This window comes from Zalophus californianus, chromosome 14, assembly GCF_009762305.2.
Source record: "Zalophus californianus isolate mZalCal1 chromosome 14, mZalCal1.pri.v2, whole genome shotgun sequence".
NCBI classification, from domain to species: domain Eukaryota; kingdom Metazoa; phylum Chordata; class Mammalia; order Carnivora; family Otariidae; genus Zalophus; species Zalophus californianus.
In genome coordinates, this window is record NC_045608.1 from 80,290,339 (window position 1) to 80,309,984 (window position 19,646).

Consider the following 19,646-nt stretch of genomic DNA (forward strand, 5'->3'; position numbering starts at 1 on the left):
AAAAACAAGGTAAGACATAAGAGAGAATACACAGGACGAGCCAATCTCATATCCCACCACGTCTCCAGTCCATTATTTCTTCTACTTCAAACTACTTCCGTTATTAAGTTAATTCAAACTTTAAGGTCAATGGGAAAAAAACAAGACCCCAACACTTTACCTTTTTCCTTCCCACATATAGTTGCGGGAGAGGATCGGCTCGGGATTGTACGATTTAACAAAAAGCGCTTTCAACAACTGTCCAAGTTAGAACTTCCAGACGCTGTCTTCCCTGGCCTGGAAAAAGCGGGGAAAGTTGAGGTTGGCCACTTTCACGGCCAGTTATCCTGTGGTGCTCTGGGTGTGTTTTTGCATCTCATACCGAGGGTGGAAGTGAGAACCAAGGAACGGGGACCTTCATACCGCGCAGAGTTCCTCAAAGCCTTCACTTTAAATCAGGGAAAACGAAAGTCTTGTGGGGAACGGGAACGGGCGGGTTGGGCACAAGTTAAAGAACAAGAACATTCCCAGGTACAGAATTTAACAGCAGAGGGCACAATACCCACCGCCCATAGCCAGCGGCCGGCTGCAAGGAGGGGCATAAAGTAAGGAACTCTGGGGCTTGTGGTTCGCCATGTTTTCCTCGGGCATGTTTGTTCCCGCAATAGAACTGCAACTCCCAGCGTGCACCGCGCGCCTCCTTCTTCTCAGCCGGCCCCTCTCCCAAGGCCGGCGCAGGAACCTCCCGGGAAACTGCCCCCCCGCCCCGCCCTCGTACGCACGCGTCACGTTTGTTTACCCTGAAGCCCCGCCTCCCCTCCATCCTCCAGCTCTGTGCACTCCTCCCGGGAATGCCGTCATGCTACCGATGCATATTCATGAGGCCCTCGTGGAGCTCCCGCTCTGCCCGCCTCCCGCCTTCCCGCTCCAGGCGCGTGATTAATATTCAATGAGCCCGGCTACGCGGCTGGTTCGCCGCGGCGAGGTGGGGCGGGGGGGGGAGCGGGCGGGGCCTGCGCTCCAGAGCCCGCGACCCGGGCGGGGAGGGCATGTGTGGGGGGGGCGGTGGCGGCGAGGCAGGCGGGCGGGCGGGCGCGCGGGATGGAACACCGAGACACCGACGGAATGCTCCGAATTGCCACATAATCCCCTGGAACGGCCGCGCCGAACGCCATTGGCTTCTCCCTTCTCCCCGCGCTGCCGCCGCCGCCGTCTCCCACCTTCGCCTCACCGCCTCCCTCTCCTCCCGCTGCCTCCGGAGCTGGGGGGGAAGCGCGAAGCCCCACTGCAATGGAGCCCGCCGCCGCGGCTACGGCGCAGCGACTCCCAGAGACCAGCAGGGAGGACCGAGCTCCGGCTCCGGCGGCGGTGGCGGCGGCGGCTCTGGCGGCAGCGGCCGGGGGCGGCCGGAGCCTGGAGCCCGCGCTGACCCCGGCGGCCCCGACCGGCGGGGCGCGGGAAGAGGCCCCCGGCGAGGCGCAGCAGGCGCAGCTGCCGGGCCGGGCGGGAGGCACGGGTCGCCGGCGGCGGCGCGGGGCGCCCCAGCCCACCGCCGGTGGGGCTGCCCCGGTTCCCGGGGCCGGCAGCGGCGCCAACTCCCTCCTGCTGAGGAGAGGGCGGCTGAAAAGGAATCTGTCCGCGGCCGCCGCCGCCTCATCGTGCTCGTCCTCCTCGTCGTCGTCGTCGTCGTCGTCCTCGGCTGCTGCCGCCTCGCACTGCCCCGGCGCCGCCGGCCTCTCTGCCTCCTGTTCGGCCTCCGCGTCGCTGTGCACCCGGAGCCTGGACAGGAAGACGCTGCTCCTGAAGCACCGGCAGATGCTGCAGCTGCAGCCGTCGGACCGGGACTGGGTGAGGCACCAGCTCCAGCGGGGCTGCGTGCACGTCTTCGACCGCCACCTGGCCTCGACCTACCTGCGCCCGGTGCTCTGCACGCTGGACACCACGGCCGGCGAGGTGGCCGCACGCCTCCTGCAAGTGGGTCACAAAGGCAGCGGTGTGGTGAAGGTGCTAGGCAAGGGCCCGGGCCCCGCGACCGACACGGAGCGGCCCCCCGACGTCGGCCCCCGGCTCGCGCCTGCGGAACCCCGGGACTTGGGGCCGCCGCCCGGGAGGAGCGGGCTGGCCGCCGTCGGGGGCCCGCTGCGCGCACCTCCCGCGGACCTGCAGCTGCCGGGCGGCCCGGCCGGGTGGGCGCGCCGCGCCTCCCGCGCCAGCCCCGCGCCGTCACACTCCAGCCCGGGTGAGCCGGGCGCTCCGCAGCCCCTGGACGGCGCAGCCGCCGGCCCGGCCTCCGACACCGAGAGCTTCAGCCTGAGCCCCAGCGCCGAGAGCGTGTCGGACCGGCTGGACCCCTACAGCTGCGGCAGCGGCTCCTCTTCGTCGTCCGAGGAGCTCGAGGCTGACCCGGCCCCGGCTCCGGGCCAGCCCCGCCTGCCCGGCCGTTCCGCGCCATCCCGGCCCGGGGCGGGCGCCCGGCCGTCTTCCCCGACGGCCTCCCCGCCTCTGCTGCAGCCGAAAGACCCGAGGGGCGTTGACGGCCTGGGAGGGGCCGCCCTCGACCGGCCTCGGGAGGAAAAAGCGGCTGCAGCCGCGGCCCTTGGCCGCCCCCAGTCGACCCCGGGTGGGAACGGGGCGGCCCCGGAGAAAGCGCCTCCGCCGCCCACCCTGTACGTGCAGCTCCACGGAGAGACCACCCGGCGCCTGGAGGCAGACGAGAAGCCATTGCAGATCCAAAATGACTACCTCTTCCAACTGGGATTTGGGGAGTTGTGGAGGGTGCAGGAGGAAGGCATGGACTCGGAGATTGGCTGCCTCATCCGCTTCTATGCAGGTAAGGAATTCACCTGTATTGTGACGTGTGGGGTGTAAACACTTTAGGTCCCGAGGAATGAGTACAGTTGGCCGTCTGTCCAGACCAAGAGTACCTGTACGCCCTCGGGAGTCTTTGTTACTTCTTTACAGCTTTCACCTGTCCTCTGTGTAATACCCAGTGGAGCAATTTAAAAATCCGCGAGTTGCTGTCAGTCTTGAGGGCCCAGAGGTGGGGAAGCGCTGTTGGAAGAGGTGGCAGAGCCACCAGGAAATACGGGTAGCAGCTACTTCTGAAAGAGGCAGTAGTACTTTTAACACTCAACGACGGGACTTCCTTCAGGCCTCGCCTCGAGGGCATGTTGGGTTTGAGGCAGTTTGGGATTTCAGGTAAGCCATACTCGTGCACATCATACCGACAGCGGGAAATGACCAACAGACATGCTCCAGGCCACTCCTTGTGCATTTGTCCACAGTTGGCCATTCCTGCGTGACCCCCAGGAGCCCCTTTCTTGTCACCTGGGGCGCTCGTTCAGCTCTGTCATGCTCATTTGCCCACTGAGTCCTCGCTAACAGATAGGACCCTTCTTAGTGATACTTTTCTCCAGAGCTTTTTTTTTTTTTTTTTGCTTTATTTCAATTTCATCTGCAAGTTTGGTTCTTGCACCAAAAGTGATGTCGCCTATTTCTTTTTTTTTTCTCATTAAACTTTTGTTTTAATGGGTCTCAAAATTCTGTGACAGATTTTTGGTGTCGCCTATTTCTTTTTCTCGTTTCTTACTTCCAGCCTCTATAACCCGGTCTGACCATTGCAATGTGACTTCAAATAGGGATCACAGTAAGACTTGAAGTGGTTACCATCGCTTGAGATGGGATCTAAAATCCTCCCCGTTCTTTTTCTCGGTTCTAGATGAAAACTTCTTTAATTTTTCTATTTTTGTCCAGCGTTTTGAGATAGGATTGATGTATTAGATCTAATTCTTGACCAGGAGTGACTAATGTTTCTCTCTTGATTAAAGACTTGGTGGGTACTAAATTAGGGAGTTATAGATCCTGGTTGTTATATTGGAGCCTTATATTTGTTTGCATCTTTTTCCTCCTCTGGTTTAAACAATTATGTTCTTAATAAGAAATTTTATTTAAAACAAAGCATAACAAAGTTATATTAGGAGAGTTAAATCTGGTGCTGATGGAAAAATAATCATACTTGTAACTTTATTAATCTGTTGCCATTCTTTCTAATTTAATGTTTTTGGTTCAACTTGTGTCTTAGTGGCAGCTTAGTCAGTTTGAATGAAGAAGTCTTTACTCCCACATTGAAATATGCAAGACCAGTAACATTCCTGGTGAGATGTTCTTTTAAGTTTCATTGAAGTTTTTCTATAATTCAAGTGGATTGCTGATGGATTTTTGCCTTATAAAGAAAATCATGTCATAATGCAATAGGATTTGCAGTATCTGAAGATAATATCTCAACTGGATGACATGGCTTTTACAAGTTTATGACCTAGAATATAGGTGGGCTTTTTTTTTTTTAATTGTAGGAGCAGCAATATATCCTTTTCTCCTCGAACTCATGTATTTTGGAAAATACTGTTATTTTACAAAAGCATTAAATGGTAATCACACTTGGAATGAGAATATTAACGTGAGAATGATAAATGCTCTTATAACCAAACCAATTAAATTGAAATGTATATAAAGCGAAGGATATGTAAAGTACACAGTATTGAACAAATTTTATATAGAAAGAGCTCTGCATCTCTTGTTTTCCTTATGCTGATTACAGTAAATGTTCGTGGGAAAGGTTTTGGGTGTCCTAGTCATGAAATTTAAATATTTGATTCCCTTGATTGCCTCTTCCAAGTGTGTCTAAAATATTTTAAGTGAGTGATGTACAGTGTTTTTTTTTTTGTTTTTAAAGCTTATCAATATAAAAGTGACAAATTTTCTTTCTAGTTGAATCTTAAATTTCTGGTGTGGTCATTTTACTCTTTTTGTTTTGCTTTTTATGAAAAGCCGTAATTATTCTTTCTTTCTGAACTTGCTTCATCTCTGTATGAACAGCATAAATACATACATGCCTCTGTGTATACACTTGTAAAAATAACTAATAAAATGGATGTCACACACAGTATCCAATCTATTCTGGAATGTGAAGCCATTGTACAGGTGTCCTAGAAGGAAGATGCTTGATTGTTATAGAAATGGCTAGTTTATTTTGGTTTTTACACAGTGTTGAGCCTATTTTAAACCCAAGGTAATATACAAAATGTCTGTTGATATTTATTTGCCATAGAACAAAATTCAGCATATAGTGAATCCATTTGAACTTTTGCAAGAAAGTTTAGTTATTAAGGAACAAAAGGGCCTTGTCCTTAAGGTGGTCTTACTTGTTATGGGAACACTGTGAGGACTTCACACAGTGAGGGTTTGTACCTGGCTGGAGGAGATTCCTAGAAATTCCCTCTGCGGAGGAATGTAGGATACCCAACGGGAGTGTTACATTTTGGTAGTAATTCTTTTCCTTAGGAAAAAGAATTAAAGTTTGTTTTAGAGGACACCCTTTAAGAGGGTATTGTGTATCACATTTGTTTTTATAATTTTACGTATAACTTAGTCTTATTGCTGCACATCTTTTTGTTTATATGTGTAGTTGGAGTTAAGGATAGATGAGGAAGTTGCCTTTGAAGCCATTTGAATACATTACTGTATTTAAATTGAGCTCATTATCTGCTGTCTAGTTATCTAGTCAGCTGCTTTTTTTTTTTTTTTTGAGATGCTCTTGTCCAGCAGAGAACTTTCATTCTTTTGAAGGTCACCTTTCAATGGAATTTCAGTATTTATAACTTGACTCAAGTTATTATTAAAAGTCTTTGAGAGGCATTTGCAGTCTTTGAATATTTAAATACTTATTTGGGTAAAGGAAAGTGAAAGTCTTTAATGAACTATAAGGTGTTGGATGAAAGGTGCTACCTAATTACAGAATTGTTAATGAAAACTTAGTTTGAAAATTGTTATTGTATCTATCAAGCATTCTTTTAGCTGATTTAAAAAGACAAAATGTAAGTGGCTTTATATGAAATTACTGGTTTTAAGTATTTTAAGTACATTAACATTTAATTTCCTTTTAAAATGAACCATCTTAAATTCTAATTGGAAGAGAGTAATTTTAGGTTAAAAAGTTTAAAAATGTATGTTGCTTGACGTAAGTAATGGAGTTCAAAAGATTAATGAGCTTTGTGTTTTGGATTCCCTGGGCAGTCTGAGTCATTGACCAAGGGCAGTATTAAACTGTATGTTTTTTGACTCTTGCACCACCTTTTAGATTTAGTGGTCTAGCTAATTCAGTGCAAATTGTAATAGTGCGAAAGGATGTTGAGAGGATGGAGAGCACACCCACTGTGCCTAGTGAATCTTGGACAAGATATTTTTATGTGACTTCTTGGGATTGCTCAGGAGAACAATCTCCTAACCCCTCTCATATTTCTTCTCTTTTTCTCTTTTGGGAATGATCAAACCTTACATGGTTTCCTACTTGGAAACCGAGAAGGGGTGGTTCAGCATTAAGCTGTAATATTGACCAGCAGGCTCTTATTACTATAATTACAGCAGTATTGAATAACGTGGTATGAACATGTGACACCAGTGTGTGCTTGAACAGTCCTTTCAATTTTAAGAACAAAGGGTTTAACTCTATTTTTGTTTTATATTTACATTTTATATTTGTTTTTGATGTAAAGTGCATGCTGTCTTTTCCTTCATAACTGGTTTGAGAACATCTATTAATATGTTGGGTTTTATTATCTTCAAAAAATTTTAAAGGGCTTTCACATAAATTATCTCATTTGTCCTTTCAAAAACATTATTAGGGAGGAGTCGGTGTCAATCCTCTTTTCAGATGGAGAAACGTGCACAGAGAGGTTTGCCTCTTGCTTGTGGTTTTTCAGTCCTTGGCAGAGCTGAGAATAGAGAGCTGGGATGTTCTGTTTTGCAATTCATATCCCTTTCCATGAATCGATGCTGAATTTCATTTACACTTGATTTTTTCACTTGGTTAGAAGCATTCAGAAAATACGCTATTTTTGTTGGTAATGAGGTGATATTATCCTCCAGTCCAAAGTGGTATTCTTTGTGAAATGTTGATGGCCCTATTTTTTATCATGCTGCCTTTAAAAACCTAAAGTACCAAGCCTGGCAAATAAATAGACAATACAGAAAGAGTACTGAAGTGTTGTAAATATTCTGGTTGCAATAGTCATACTTGAATTTAAGTTGTTAGGGAATGAAGTTTACTTAATGACTTTTTTTTTTTTTTGACCATGCCTCATTTGTTAAACTGTAAATCTTCATTGGGTGTAGAGAATTAACACTTCATCTGAAAAGTGGATAACTATTCAGGGTGGAGGTGTGGCAATTCAGTTCCTTTAAAACATAGCCTTACTTGTAAAGTGTTGAAAATATACATCAGAAAAGTCTTGCTTAAATCTTTTATTTTAAAATAGAATTGTTGGTACTTTAGTGATAGTGCTTTATTGGTGTTACTATGCTATTGTTACAATTATTTTTATAATTCATACATTACAGAGAGCTAGAATTTCCCTGAATTTCATAGTTGTTTCTAAAATGTGTGTCTTTTGTGCTCAGTGAAATAATTGCAGGGAGAGGAAATGTGTAAGTTAGGTTTTAAAGTTTCTGGCTTCAGAGTTCTATCTTTTTGTTGCTATAAGATTTTTAAATCCACCACCTTAAGTGATTGGTTATCCAGAGGTCATTATCATTTTTTAAAGTGTAAAGCATTTTTGTTGTTTCTTATTCTTTCTTTTTAAAGCCCTGAATTTGATTTATTGGTAACATCACATTCATTGACATTCTTTATGATCCAAGCCTAGTGTAATACTTGGCATTTTAATTTAAACATTTGTTGAATTGAATTTGTGGAATTTTGTTCAGCAGCTGGTGGAGTATGCCCTGATTCTTCAGCCTTCCATCCTGTTTGGGTCTCCAGGGATGTGTTAAACACACATACACTCAGAGGCATTTCTCCCAGGGCAGGAGATTTTTAGATGTGCCACATACTACTAATACCTTCTGTTGCACGTGAGTGAAGCTCTGTGTGGATTTTGAGAGAGCAGTTCTCTCTCAAAGTTTTCTTAGAGTTAACAGGTGTTTTTTTTTCCCCTTCTTTTCAAAGGCATCTCTTACCTCAACTTTGAGATGAATTTAATGAGACTGCTGTCAAATGAGGCATCTTAGATTTAATGATTTTGTTATGTGCCAGGGTGGAACACAGTTCAGTCTATCTGGGCAGGAGAAGGGTTTAATTGTATTGTGAGAGTCAGGAGATCCTGAAGCCGCTCAGTAGAAAAGCTTTTCCTTTAAAAATGCCTGACATTTTGAATAAGAGAAAGAAGTTATCAAAATGTCTGGGAAAATGAAGCCTTAAAAAAAAAAAAAATTCCCACCTTCTAAAACCCACTCCACCCCTTTAATCCCAGGCATCTGGTGTGACACTGGTAATGAGGGGTTTTGAATCTGGCCTCATGTCCCTGTGCTTCTCGGGCAAGCCCTTTTTTTAATACTTACCTTCGGTTTTCTGAAGATAGTTTAATTAAAACCAAAAAAATTGACCACGTGGATTCTTTAGACATATTAGGTATTTATAACCTAAGTCTTTGTGACGGGTTGGGTTTTGATTTGTATGAAGCTTCAACTCTAGGCTTTGGGAGATTTTGATAAATTTTAAACTCAGAGATCTGGAAAGAATAGACTTTAATAGATATTCTAATTAAAAGACATTAGGATATTTGGTTAACTGTGAAATAGCAACTCTTCTAGGTTGCATAGTGTACCTTTGAATCAAGCATAATGACAGTTACTACATTACTGAAGTGTCATTATACTTTGATTTAGAGGTGGAATGGTTTTGTTATATATTTCGTATATAATATATGCCTGGAATACCTTTTAGTATGTTTAATGAAACAAAGCATAACCGTCCCAGAACGCCAAGTTCTTGCTGAAATAATTTTTTCCCTGTTATATTTTTATATTTGAGCATCTTACAATGCTTTAGTACATCGTAAGATGTATATAATGATAAAGTATCTTGTTCAGGTACAAGTCCAGGAGCTTCTGAGTTTGGAACCTAGAAGTTCTATTAGAAAAGGAGTGGAAAAGTCTATTCGTAGGTTGTACACGTTTTTATAAGTTTTTTTTATAAGTTTCTAAATGTCAATATTTTAGCAAAAGACAAAAAAATTCAGAATTTTTGGCATATACTTTCCCAAATGAAGCTTGCTAAAATTAGTCTCATTTCCAGTTATATGAAGGCATTCAGTTGAAGACTGAACAAAACCTGAAATAATTTTGTTTTAGACCATTTTAATAAGGAGAGAAAAATCTAATTAGAAATTTGAGGTTTGAGAGGATTTTAATTGGTTGATTATTCTTTTTAGTTTTTTTTCTTTTGCATTCTTTTCAAGCCGGAAGAGTTTTGTATTTGTTGCTGTCTATTTCTACTGGCTCCTGCATCTGGTGAAAAGAAGTTAGAGAATGAATCTTGTCATATAGCTGCCTTATATGTTAGAATATTTGGGCTTTTCAACTATGAGGCATGTTTTTAAATACAGTGAAAGTATGATCTCTACTTTTTTCCTTGCCTGTTCAATAATTATTTGGATTTTACAATCAGTTCACTCCTGACACGTGGTCCAAAGAGTGAAATTTTATGCATAGAACCAGTTTATTTTTTTACCTTGTCATTTATGAGAAATTTATTCCTACGGAATTCTGTCTTTGTTCCCATCCATATATTTTGAGAGCTTGTCTGGCTGTATCTTAGTCCTGTATGGGTGCTACCTTACGGTTTTTGAGTTTCTCTGATGTGTCCTGGGGTCAGGTGAGAGTAACCTTCGTTGGTGTTTTGTATGTTTGTTTGTTTTGTTTTTTAGAATAACTTTGGGGAAAAAATTACATGGTTTTATCTCACACTTTGAGGAAAAATGGTGTGTAGTTTAAGGAAATTAGTCTGAAAGCTGGGCAACTTGGCATGACTTTGGGTGTTCATTTTAATTTCTCCTGGGCATTGCTTTCCTGGTCAGTAAAGTGATGAGCTTGGAGTGGAATAAGTCTAAGATGCTTTCAACTCTTAACATTCTGGGGCTCCATTGGAGAACCTTTCCTCCCCATTAGACAGACTAAAAGTTGTAATTGTTTTAAGTTTTGTAAGACCCGTCTATGGGTTTAAAAGAGTCAAATCCCCTGCATTTTCACAGGGAGAAAGGAATGGACTTGGCCCTCGTATACGCAAGATAGCCTGAGGTTGACAACCAGAGTAGATCAGCTTTTTGGTATAGATTCAGACTAATGACAGTATAGGTAATGTTTGATTCACCCTCTTCCAGCCAGCCCTACTTCTCAGTGTAGACCTCAGTGCGCTAGAGACGAATTTAAAGAAATATATCCTTTTTAAAGTTAAGAGGTTTTTCTTAAGTTGACGTATAAAGCAAGATCCTTTCAGAATTTAGTTTATCAAGTTTACTGTAATGGTAACTCTGTTGGAGGTATTCAAATATGCAAAACTTCCTAGTTCTTTAGTTTTAATTCTTGATGAGCTGTGTGCGTATCTCCTTGTGCCTAGAGTCTCGGGAGAAAAAGCACTTAAAGAAAATGAAATTTTTTTATTGTTAATTTGGTTAAATGATAGAATTAAGGATCCCACAGAGATCCCAACATCTGTATTTTTATAGATGAGGAAAGCAAGCCTATAGAGGTTAAGTATCTGGTCTAAGATCATTGATCAAGTCAGTCTCCGAGTTAGGAGTAGCACCCATGATTTGGATTATCTGTCCATTGTTCTTTTTTTCACCACACTGTGAACTTATAAACTTATCTTTGGATCCTCCTTATATTTCATATTCAGAAAGAAAGTTTAAAAAAAATGGAGTGTATGTCACACATTTGGTGGTTTCTCTGTGACTTCAAGATGTTTCCAGTTTCATTTCATTCTAATCAGTGCTTTTGGGAGGTTGCATATCACGGACAGTTGTAAGGAGGGGCTTCTGATGGAACAGTTGGGGATCTTAATTGCATAGAGGGAAACTAGATTTCATCAGTGATGTTACCCTTTGGGGGATTTAATGACAGAACTTTAAAGTTGACAGACGGCTGAGAGGAGTTGCAGTACTAGAAAATCAGAAAAACCAATGATGATTCATCTAGTACTTTGAACTTGAAATTGTTAGAATGGAAATGTTGTAAAAAGAAATCATTGCCTTTTAAAAAATATTTGGGAGAAACATTTAAAAATAGATTTTGAAAAAAAATTCTTTCAAACTCGTTTGTTAAAAAGATTCAGTATTCATTATATTCTTTATTTCAGTTTTTTTTTGAAGATGTCTCATGATGAGATGCACGTAGCTTACGTACGCACACATGCACAGTTCTACTTTTGCGTAATATAAAAAAATAAACTGGCTTCAGTAATCTTTGGGCTTTTGTTGTTTGTTGGCTTTGGAAGTCTTTTATCTTGAAATCTGCTACTGTTTTGAATATCTCCTCTCTCTCCCTAAAAGAGAGGTAGAAGGAGGGAGAGAGAGAGAGAGAGAAAAAGAAATTTCTGCCCCTTTAGCAAAAAGGCAGTTTGTGAATATTTTTAGGGTTGTGAGAGAGATTCCCTTCTATATTAGGCTCTGTTTTAATTTAGTCATTTACCTTAAGCAAAAGTTTTAACTTTCCTTATAGGGAAGTTAATCTACTGAGTCAATTAATTCCTCAAAGATGACTGCTCATTTTTAATATGAGGAAGGGAACTTTTTAAAGTGCAGAAGTAGAAAAGGGTAAAAATACATTGTATCTGACATGCAGAATATGTACTCCAGATGCTGAAACAGGGGAGAAATTTCTCTTGATGGTCTCTTGGAGAGGTGGTATGGCTGGGGGCAGCTGACATTCAGTTGTATGTAATAAGGATCTCTCCTTATGGGAAGAAGTAAACACTGCTATAATTGAAGGACACTTGTTCTCTTATACACACCCCACACATGTGTTCTCCATTGAGTGTTAAAGCAGGATGTTAATGGGAGGTGGTAGTCCTATTTATGGATGGGACGGGAAGGAGTGGGGTGGGGTAAGTAGGCTTGGGAGAAAAAAAATCTTGATTTAAAAAAAAATTGCAGTTCTTAATTATGTGGAGCATTTTTTTTTCACATCTTAATTGGTAACTTATTGTGAATGGCCTGTTCATATCTATTCATATCACTTGCTCATTTTTTGATATTTGGTTTTTCCTACTGGTTTATAGATTTGTTTTAGGGGTTTGTTTAGGGAAACTAGCTTTATTTTGCAAGTCACTAATATTTTCTTTATCCGTTACACATTTATGTCAAGACTCCCTATCCCAGGTTTAAAAAATGAAATTTCCTGTATTTTCCTGTGGTATCTTACAGTTGTTTTTTTCTTTATGCTGAAAATTTTAATCTATTGTTTAAGAAACATAGGAAGTAGGAAAGAACAAATTGTGTTAATACTTTTTATTGGATAATTGAGTTATTTCTTCACTGATATAAAATGCCAGTTTCCTTAGTTTGTCTTTTTTTTTAACTGATAAGAGATTAAAATCTATGATATAGAATAATATAGGTTTAGTAGCTATTTTGAATTTGTTCAGGAAAATAGGGAGAAAGGGAGGGATCTTTATCTGCTTTCCACTACGTTTCTTTTTTGCTCCCTAATTTCTCAATAGCAGTCTGTGACCATTACTTTTAGGATGGCAACTCATGTACTTCTGGAATATGGATGTATTACCATTTTTTCCTGTGGATGCTTTGTCATCCTGAAGTAGCTAGGGTGGGCATGGGGTTAGCTGGAGTATAAAATGCTGATATATATATATATATATATATATATATGTATAGATACACACATATGTATATATATGTTGCATTAGGCATCATTTAGCTGCTTATTTATGCTGAAGAGATTCCTTTTTTCTCCTTCTAAAGAATTTTTGGGGACAACTCTGAAGGTCACCATGAAGCACACATGATTTATCTTTTGAATATAGAAAAATGAAGACTAACATGCCTATCAAGATCAGTAATAACTCTGCTAGTAGTGCTTTGAGGTTTTCTTAGTTGACCTGAGAAGGGGTTTCTGTGTGTAGCCATGAATTGTGATAAGAATATAATGCAAAATAACTCTGAGATAGCTGAAAATTGTGAAATGGGACCAGTGTGCTAATGGTACTGATGGTGCTTTAGTGCTATAGGTAAATGAACTCCCAGAAAAGATGAAGTAGTTTTAGTGGGGGGTTGGGAGGTATAGAGTCCTAGATGTCAAACCTAGAGAAGTCAGGTTAGAGCATCTGCCACCGTTGGTAGGCAGAACTAGTGACCAGTTGTTAATTATGTGACCACAAGACAAAAATTGTACTACTGTTGCATTTCATGGCCTTATTAGACCCTCTTTGGTAGAGAACTGGGATTCTCTTCTGTAGGCTTTTAGTTGTATTTGCCTAAGTTCCAAATTATCTTAGCTGGAATAGATTCTAGGCTTGAATCCATTAACACTTGGACAGGGAAAATCTCCAGACCCATTGCCCTAAAATACTAGAAGAAATAAAGATGCAGTTGCCAGACTTATTTAGGTGTTGACAAGTAACATTTCTTCCACAATGACAAACTAGATGGCATTTTTTTTTAATTTGAAGAAACAAGTGCAAAAACTCCCTATATATAATGTTCAAGAAATTGAGTAATATTTTGTTATTTAGCAAACATTTATATCACCCTTGCTGCATGCTAGGCAGTGTTTTAAGTGCTTTATATATATTAGCTAATTTGAGCCTCATAACAATCCTGTGAGATAGACCATATTATTACCCTAGTATTACAGATGGAGGGAGTGAGTTCCAGAGCAGTAGAGTAACTCATCTGGATTTGTACAGTTGGTACAGTGAGTAAGGCACAGACAGAACTCAGGTCCAGGCATCTGACACCACAGTCAACTAGTTAGTATCCACCTTCTTTTGCTGAATGTGGAGAACTTATCTCTAATAACCTTCTGGGGCCAGTTTGGGCATATCAGCATTTGGGAAGCATAGATTTTGAAGTAGTTAAGGCATGGACTTGAGTTCTCTATCTGCCACTGCCCCTGGAGCTCTATTTGCTTCTTTCCTTCTGGTTTTTTTTTTTTTCTAAGATTTATTATTTTATTTTAAGATTTTCTTTATTTATTGGAGAAAGAGAGCAAGTGAATTCGAGCAGGGGCAGGGATGAGGAGGGGCAGAAGGAGAAGCAGACTCTCTGCTGAGCAGGGAACCCCATATGGAGCTCAGTCCCAGGACCCTGGGATCATGACCCGAGCCGAAGGCAGACGCTTAATCGACTGAGCCACCCAGGCGCCGCAAGATTTATTTACTTATTTGAGAGAGAGAGAGAGGGAGGGGCAGACAGAGAGAATCCCAAGCTGACTCCCTGCCCAGCGCGGAGCCTGACTCTGGGTTCGAAATCACGACCCCAGCCGAAACCAGGAGTCAGACTGTCCACCAGCTGAGCCACCCAGGCACCCCTCCTTCTCTGTTGAAATAGTTCATGCTTTTGTGTTCTACAAGGTTGTTGAGAAGATCAAATGAAATGTGTGAAAGTGCCTGGCACAGTCGTACCGGTTGTTATAAACCAAGCCCTGGGCTTAGGGTAGAAAGAGCATTCGTTGATGGAGGACCTGGACACCTAGACTTGACTGTGGGCTTCTTTACTTGATGTGAGACCTAGAATGAGCCTCTGAACCTCCTTAAGCCTCATGAGAGAGAGGGAAGGAGAGAAGTGATAAAATTATTCTGTCTCAAAGAACTTTGGGAGGTTCAGATTTGATGATATATGTGGAAATGCTTTGTAAACTGTGAGATGTTACACAAATGTAGTGTGGTTTTATTATTCTTAGCAACAGTAAATTGCCACAAATGTTAATTAGAGTTAATTAGGGCTCATTAAGGAAAATGGGACATACAGTTGCTCAGTGACAGTGGCAGACAGTATACTTTCATCTGTCTATCCATCAGTTATTGTATCTATTATGTCAAAGGTGCTTTTGATTCAAAGATGACTAATTTGAATTTTCTAGGATCCCTTGACATACTTATAATTTTGAGGGCATGTTTGTGGAAAAAGCAGGCAAGCCATCATTTTTATACCAAGGTGAAAAGTGTCCCAATAGAGGCAGGGTTCACAGATGACTGTCGTAGCAATGGTGTGAATCCCCAGGAGGCCCCGGAGCCAAGACTTGAGGGACCAGAAGGAGTAGACTCTTGCCTTAAATCTGGGATCCTGAATTGTTTGAGGAGCAACCATAAATTACGAGTTCAAATCCAGTCAGACCCAGTTTAGGAGTAGCAATTCCAGCTCCATCCTTTAAGATTTATGAAGTACCCTTCTATCTAGGCATCTAGGCCTTTTTATCTACTTGAATCATTTGGGCTCCATGTGGTATCACAACTTGTGAGGGTCTAAATTCTGGATTAAGCAATTATTAATTTTGCTTTTTTTTAAAAGGTTTTTATTTATTCATTTGAGAGAGCATGAGTGGAGGGGAGGGGGAGAGGGAGGAGCATACTCTGTACTGAGCAGGGAGCCCAACACAGGCTCAACCCCAGGACCCCGAGATCATGACCTGAGCCAAAGGCAGATGCTTAACCATCTGAGCCACCCAGGCGCCCCTAACTTTGCTTTCTTGAAAAGAAAATGCAAATGTATGTATGCTCCATGTTGCCCTGAAGCCTGGTGTCAGGGTCCTGCCATACATTTGAAAGACGTTCTCTTATTTCTTTTTATAAGGCCTATGAGGGTTTTTCATTCCTCAGATTTATGAGAGTTATGGGAAATGTGTTTATCTTCTGGAGGCAGTTAATTTCTTTTAATTTTGTTACATATGGGGGCACCTGGGTGGCTCAGTCATTAAGCGTCTGCCTTTGGCTCAGGTCATGATCTCAGGGTCCTGGGATCGAGCCCCACGTCGGGCTCCCTGCTCCACAGGAAGCTTGCTTCTCCCTCTCCCACTCCCCCTGCTTGTGTTCCCTCTCTCTCTCTGTCTCTCTCTGTCAAATAAATACATAAAATCTTTAAAAAAAGTAATTTAGTGACATGTAGACTGCAGTAATGTAAAATTTGGACAATGATGAGTTGGTCATAATCTGGAAATTTTATTTTTAACTGTGCTCATCTAGTGTTTCAATCTTCACTGATGAAGAAGACTTCTTGTTGGGCCAGGAGGAGACGCAGTTCTTGAGTGTTCATTTAAACAAAAGCAACATATTAGCTTTTTAATCCATGGTTGGAAAGCTTGTACTACACATATGGCAAGTTAAATCTTTACTAATGGCCTGTTAAAATTTTGTTTCGTTTTTGTTTTAAATAGGAGGCAAATGTCTCCGTGAAATATTGTCTTGTGTAGTAATGTGAATGGCAACACTGGAAAAAAGATCTTCATTTTACTTTTTTGTTTTTAAATTATGACAAACAGCATGGTAAAAAAAAAGTTATTCAGATCCTGTCTGATTAAAATAAATCATGTTTCTAATTCAAATGAAAATGCTTCTCCTTCATACTGATCAACATTGAGGTTAATCACCTGCCAGTGTGTATTTTCCACTGTTACTAGCACCTTTTTGCCCTCAGTGACTAATTTTTACAGAGACTTAAGTTAACTCATTAGAGTTATATCAACACTCGACAAGCTGATTTTTTTTTTTAAGATTTTATTTATTTATTTGACAGAGAGAGACACAGTGAGAGAGGGAACACGAGCAGGGGGAGTGGGAGAGGGAGAAGCAGGCTTCCCGCGGAGCAGGGAGCCCGATGCGGGGCCCGATCCCAGGACCCTGGGATCGTGACCTGAGCCGAAGGCAGACGCTTAACGACTGAGCCACCCAGGCGCCCCCGACAAGCTGATTTTATGGGGGGTAGTAACAAATGCTAGCACCAGTGTAATCATAAGGAGAGTAGTTACTGGTCCTTGTGATTTTGAAGCAGACACTTCAAATCCCTTGCTCTATAACCAAGGTGTAAGAGTGACTTGGTGTTTTTAACCACAATCTGAATGGTATTGTCTCATTAATAAATACATGATGACAAAAGTTCTGTAAACAGATACGTTGGAACTACTTAAGGAGATAACGTCATTCTGAAGATACCACATAAAAGTCCATTTCTGAAACTAGGGCTTGTTTTGTAGTTAATACAGTCAGAATGCTTGTTTTATATCCTGAATCAGCTTGTGGCTGCTAATAGAGAATTGGGAGCTGTCATTGCTTCCTGCTTCTGGAGATGTATGTCACATCTCCCACCTTCACCCCCTCCCCACAACCAAGCAATAAAACAAAAATGGTTGACAGCCGTCTTGGTTCTAAGAAACGGGCAGCTTAACCCCAGTGGCTTCAACCTCCAAATAATACTGATGGATAAAGGAAAGTTGTGTTGTTCATTTATCTTTAAGGTACCATCATGAGCACAACTATACTTATCCCTTTGTACAGTGTCGTCTTTATCTTTTAGAAACATTTGTGATACTGGAGTAGGCTCAACCTGAGTTGTCTGTGGATAGTTACTAAATCAGATTCTGATAAATGTGATAATTGAAGAAATACCTGCTAGATTATAGCTTTGCCAGGCTCCACAGGTATAAAATGGGTGACAACTGTGTGGATATGTGAGGGGGAGGGCATAGAATCTGAGCATTGGAAGGGACCAAGGGCATCTAGTCCAGTTTCCTACCTAGCACAGAAATCTGTGCTTTCCTGATTGACGGTCATCTGGCCTTTGCCTGTTGACTGCTTACTAGGTAAGCATTATTCCAGGATAATGTTGAGTGGAGCTTTGCTCCTTGAGATGTGGTCTGTGGAGTAGCATCATCAGCATCTCCCAGGAGCATGTTAGAAATGTAGAATCTCAGGCCCCACCTCAGACTTAGAAAATTCTCAGGTTGATTCAGCTGCACAGTGCACTTTAAGAAGGGATAGCATTGGATGAATTGGGAGTGGGAGAGATTAGAATTGAAGGAAAGAAATCATTCGGAGCTTGTGTGGCTTAGTGAGATACTGAGGGCCTAAATTAGAGCAGTGGAGGGAGAAAAGGAGACCTGTGAAGATGTTATCCCAGGACTCAGTAGCTAACTGGCCATTTTGATGAAAGAAGCTCAAAGATGACATGTGTGCAGCTTGAGTGTTGAGAGAATTGTGGGTCAGTTCATGAAAGTAGTTCATATCACTAGTTCAGTAAAGTTCAAGGAGCAGGTGCTAGAGTTAGGGGTTGGTGATACGAGAATGAATGAAAGTGTATCTTCTTAATATTTACAAATATTTATCAGTTGAGGACTGATTTTGCGGAGGATGAACGTGAAATGGCGTAGTACATGTTAAACTGACTAAAGCCATCCGTTTAGCTGGCAAATGCACCTGGCTCACCATCCAGCTTCCAGAGCTCAGTGGAGCTCTGTTGCCTTCTGCTTACAGTATGTGCAGTAACTCTCAGGAAGGTGATATAAACATTATTTATTTACTTGGTTTCCTTATGACTCATTTTTTTCGCATTTAAAATAAATGCTAGTGCTGGCTATGGCGATGGACAAAAGTGGAGAGGTATAAATAATGTTTATATTAAATTTATGAAGCTCAGGGTGAATGCCTTTTGAATGTCGAGGCTTTCCTATCTGGTGTGTGTGTGTGTAAATTACATACACAGTTATAATAAAACTTGAAATACCTTAATGAAGGCATTTACAGAGGGCTCAGGGAACACAGAAACCCAATAAAGCAGCTCTTCTAGAAGTGGAATGCCTTGGAAAAGCTCCATGGGAAGGATTCCCTTTGTGAATGAGGGGCTAGAACTGCATGACAAGGGTGTGTCAGGAAAAGCACGAATGAAAGGGCACCATGTGGGTAGGAAATGGTGGGTAGCTCCAATGGTGAAGTGTCAGGTGATGAGTTTAAAGTGGTTGGAGGTGAAATGGAAAAGGAGGTTGGGGCCAGATGATGAAAGGCCTCCCGTGCTAAGGACTTGACTTGCTAAGCAGTGGGAGCTAGTGAGCATTTTAAGTATGTGGGCGTGACATGGTTAGGTTTGTATTCTAGGGTGTTAACTGATAGCCAGCTGGAGGGTGGATGGGAGAGGAGTGGCTAGAGACTTGGTTACTGCCTTAGTGCCGTCTTTCATTAACATTTGAAAGCACTCTGTTAGGAGCTGGAGATCCAAAGAAAGAATCACCTCAAGGAGTTCAGCCTAGTAGGGAGAAAGAAAGAATTGCAATACAGAGTGTGTCCCTTTTGAGGTTTGTACAATGTGGTTGTGGTACCAAAAAGGAAACTAATCATGTCTCTGTAGTTGGGGTGGGTGGAAGATGATTTTGAATACTGGAAAGAGGAGACTAGGAATAAGAGTGGATGGGATAGGGCATTCCTGGTATGGGGCCAAGGTGCTACCTGAGAACTAGATGAGAAAGATCTGGATTAGGTCAGTGCAGATGAAGAACTTCAGAATGGGAATTGCTATTCCTTAAAGTGTAGAATTCTTGGGTCTTATTGAATGATTATATGTCGGTGGGGGGGAAGGAGTAGTTCAGGATTTATTATTCGTTCCGGAACTAATTTGAGTATGTCTTCCAGGTCAGGAAGCTGTGTCACTGTATCCCATGTCAGGGATACAGTGTGCATAAGACTGACAGGGTTTGTGTGTCAGGATGACTTGGAGGTTTCTGGTTTGATTGACTGTAATCCCATTGCCCAACAGGTAGAATACAAGAGCAGGAATTGGCTTTGCAGGGGCGGGGGGGGAGGTTGGTGGGAAGATGGCAATTTAGATTTTGGATGT

General features: G+C 42.2%; 1 protein-coding gene across 1 annotated transcript in view; it reads left to right on the plus strand.

The window, feature by feature from the left end:
- Window positions 1–1,134: 1,134 nt before the first annotated feature.
- PHLPP1 (PH domain and leucine rich repeat protein phosphatase 1) overlaps window positions 1,135–19,646 on the plus strand; it is a 216,776-nt gene continuing 198,264 nt past the window's right edge. The window contains exon 1 of the mRNA XM_027576176.2: window positions 1,135–2,809. Coding sequence (XP_027431977.2) covers window positions 1,270–2,809 — 1,540 coding nt within the window. The 5' untranslated portion in view covers window positions 1,135–1,269. The remainder of the gene's footprint in view (window positions 2,810–19,646) is intronic.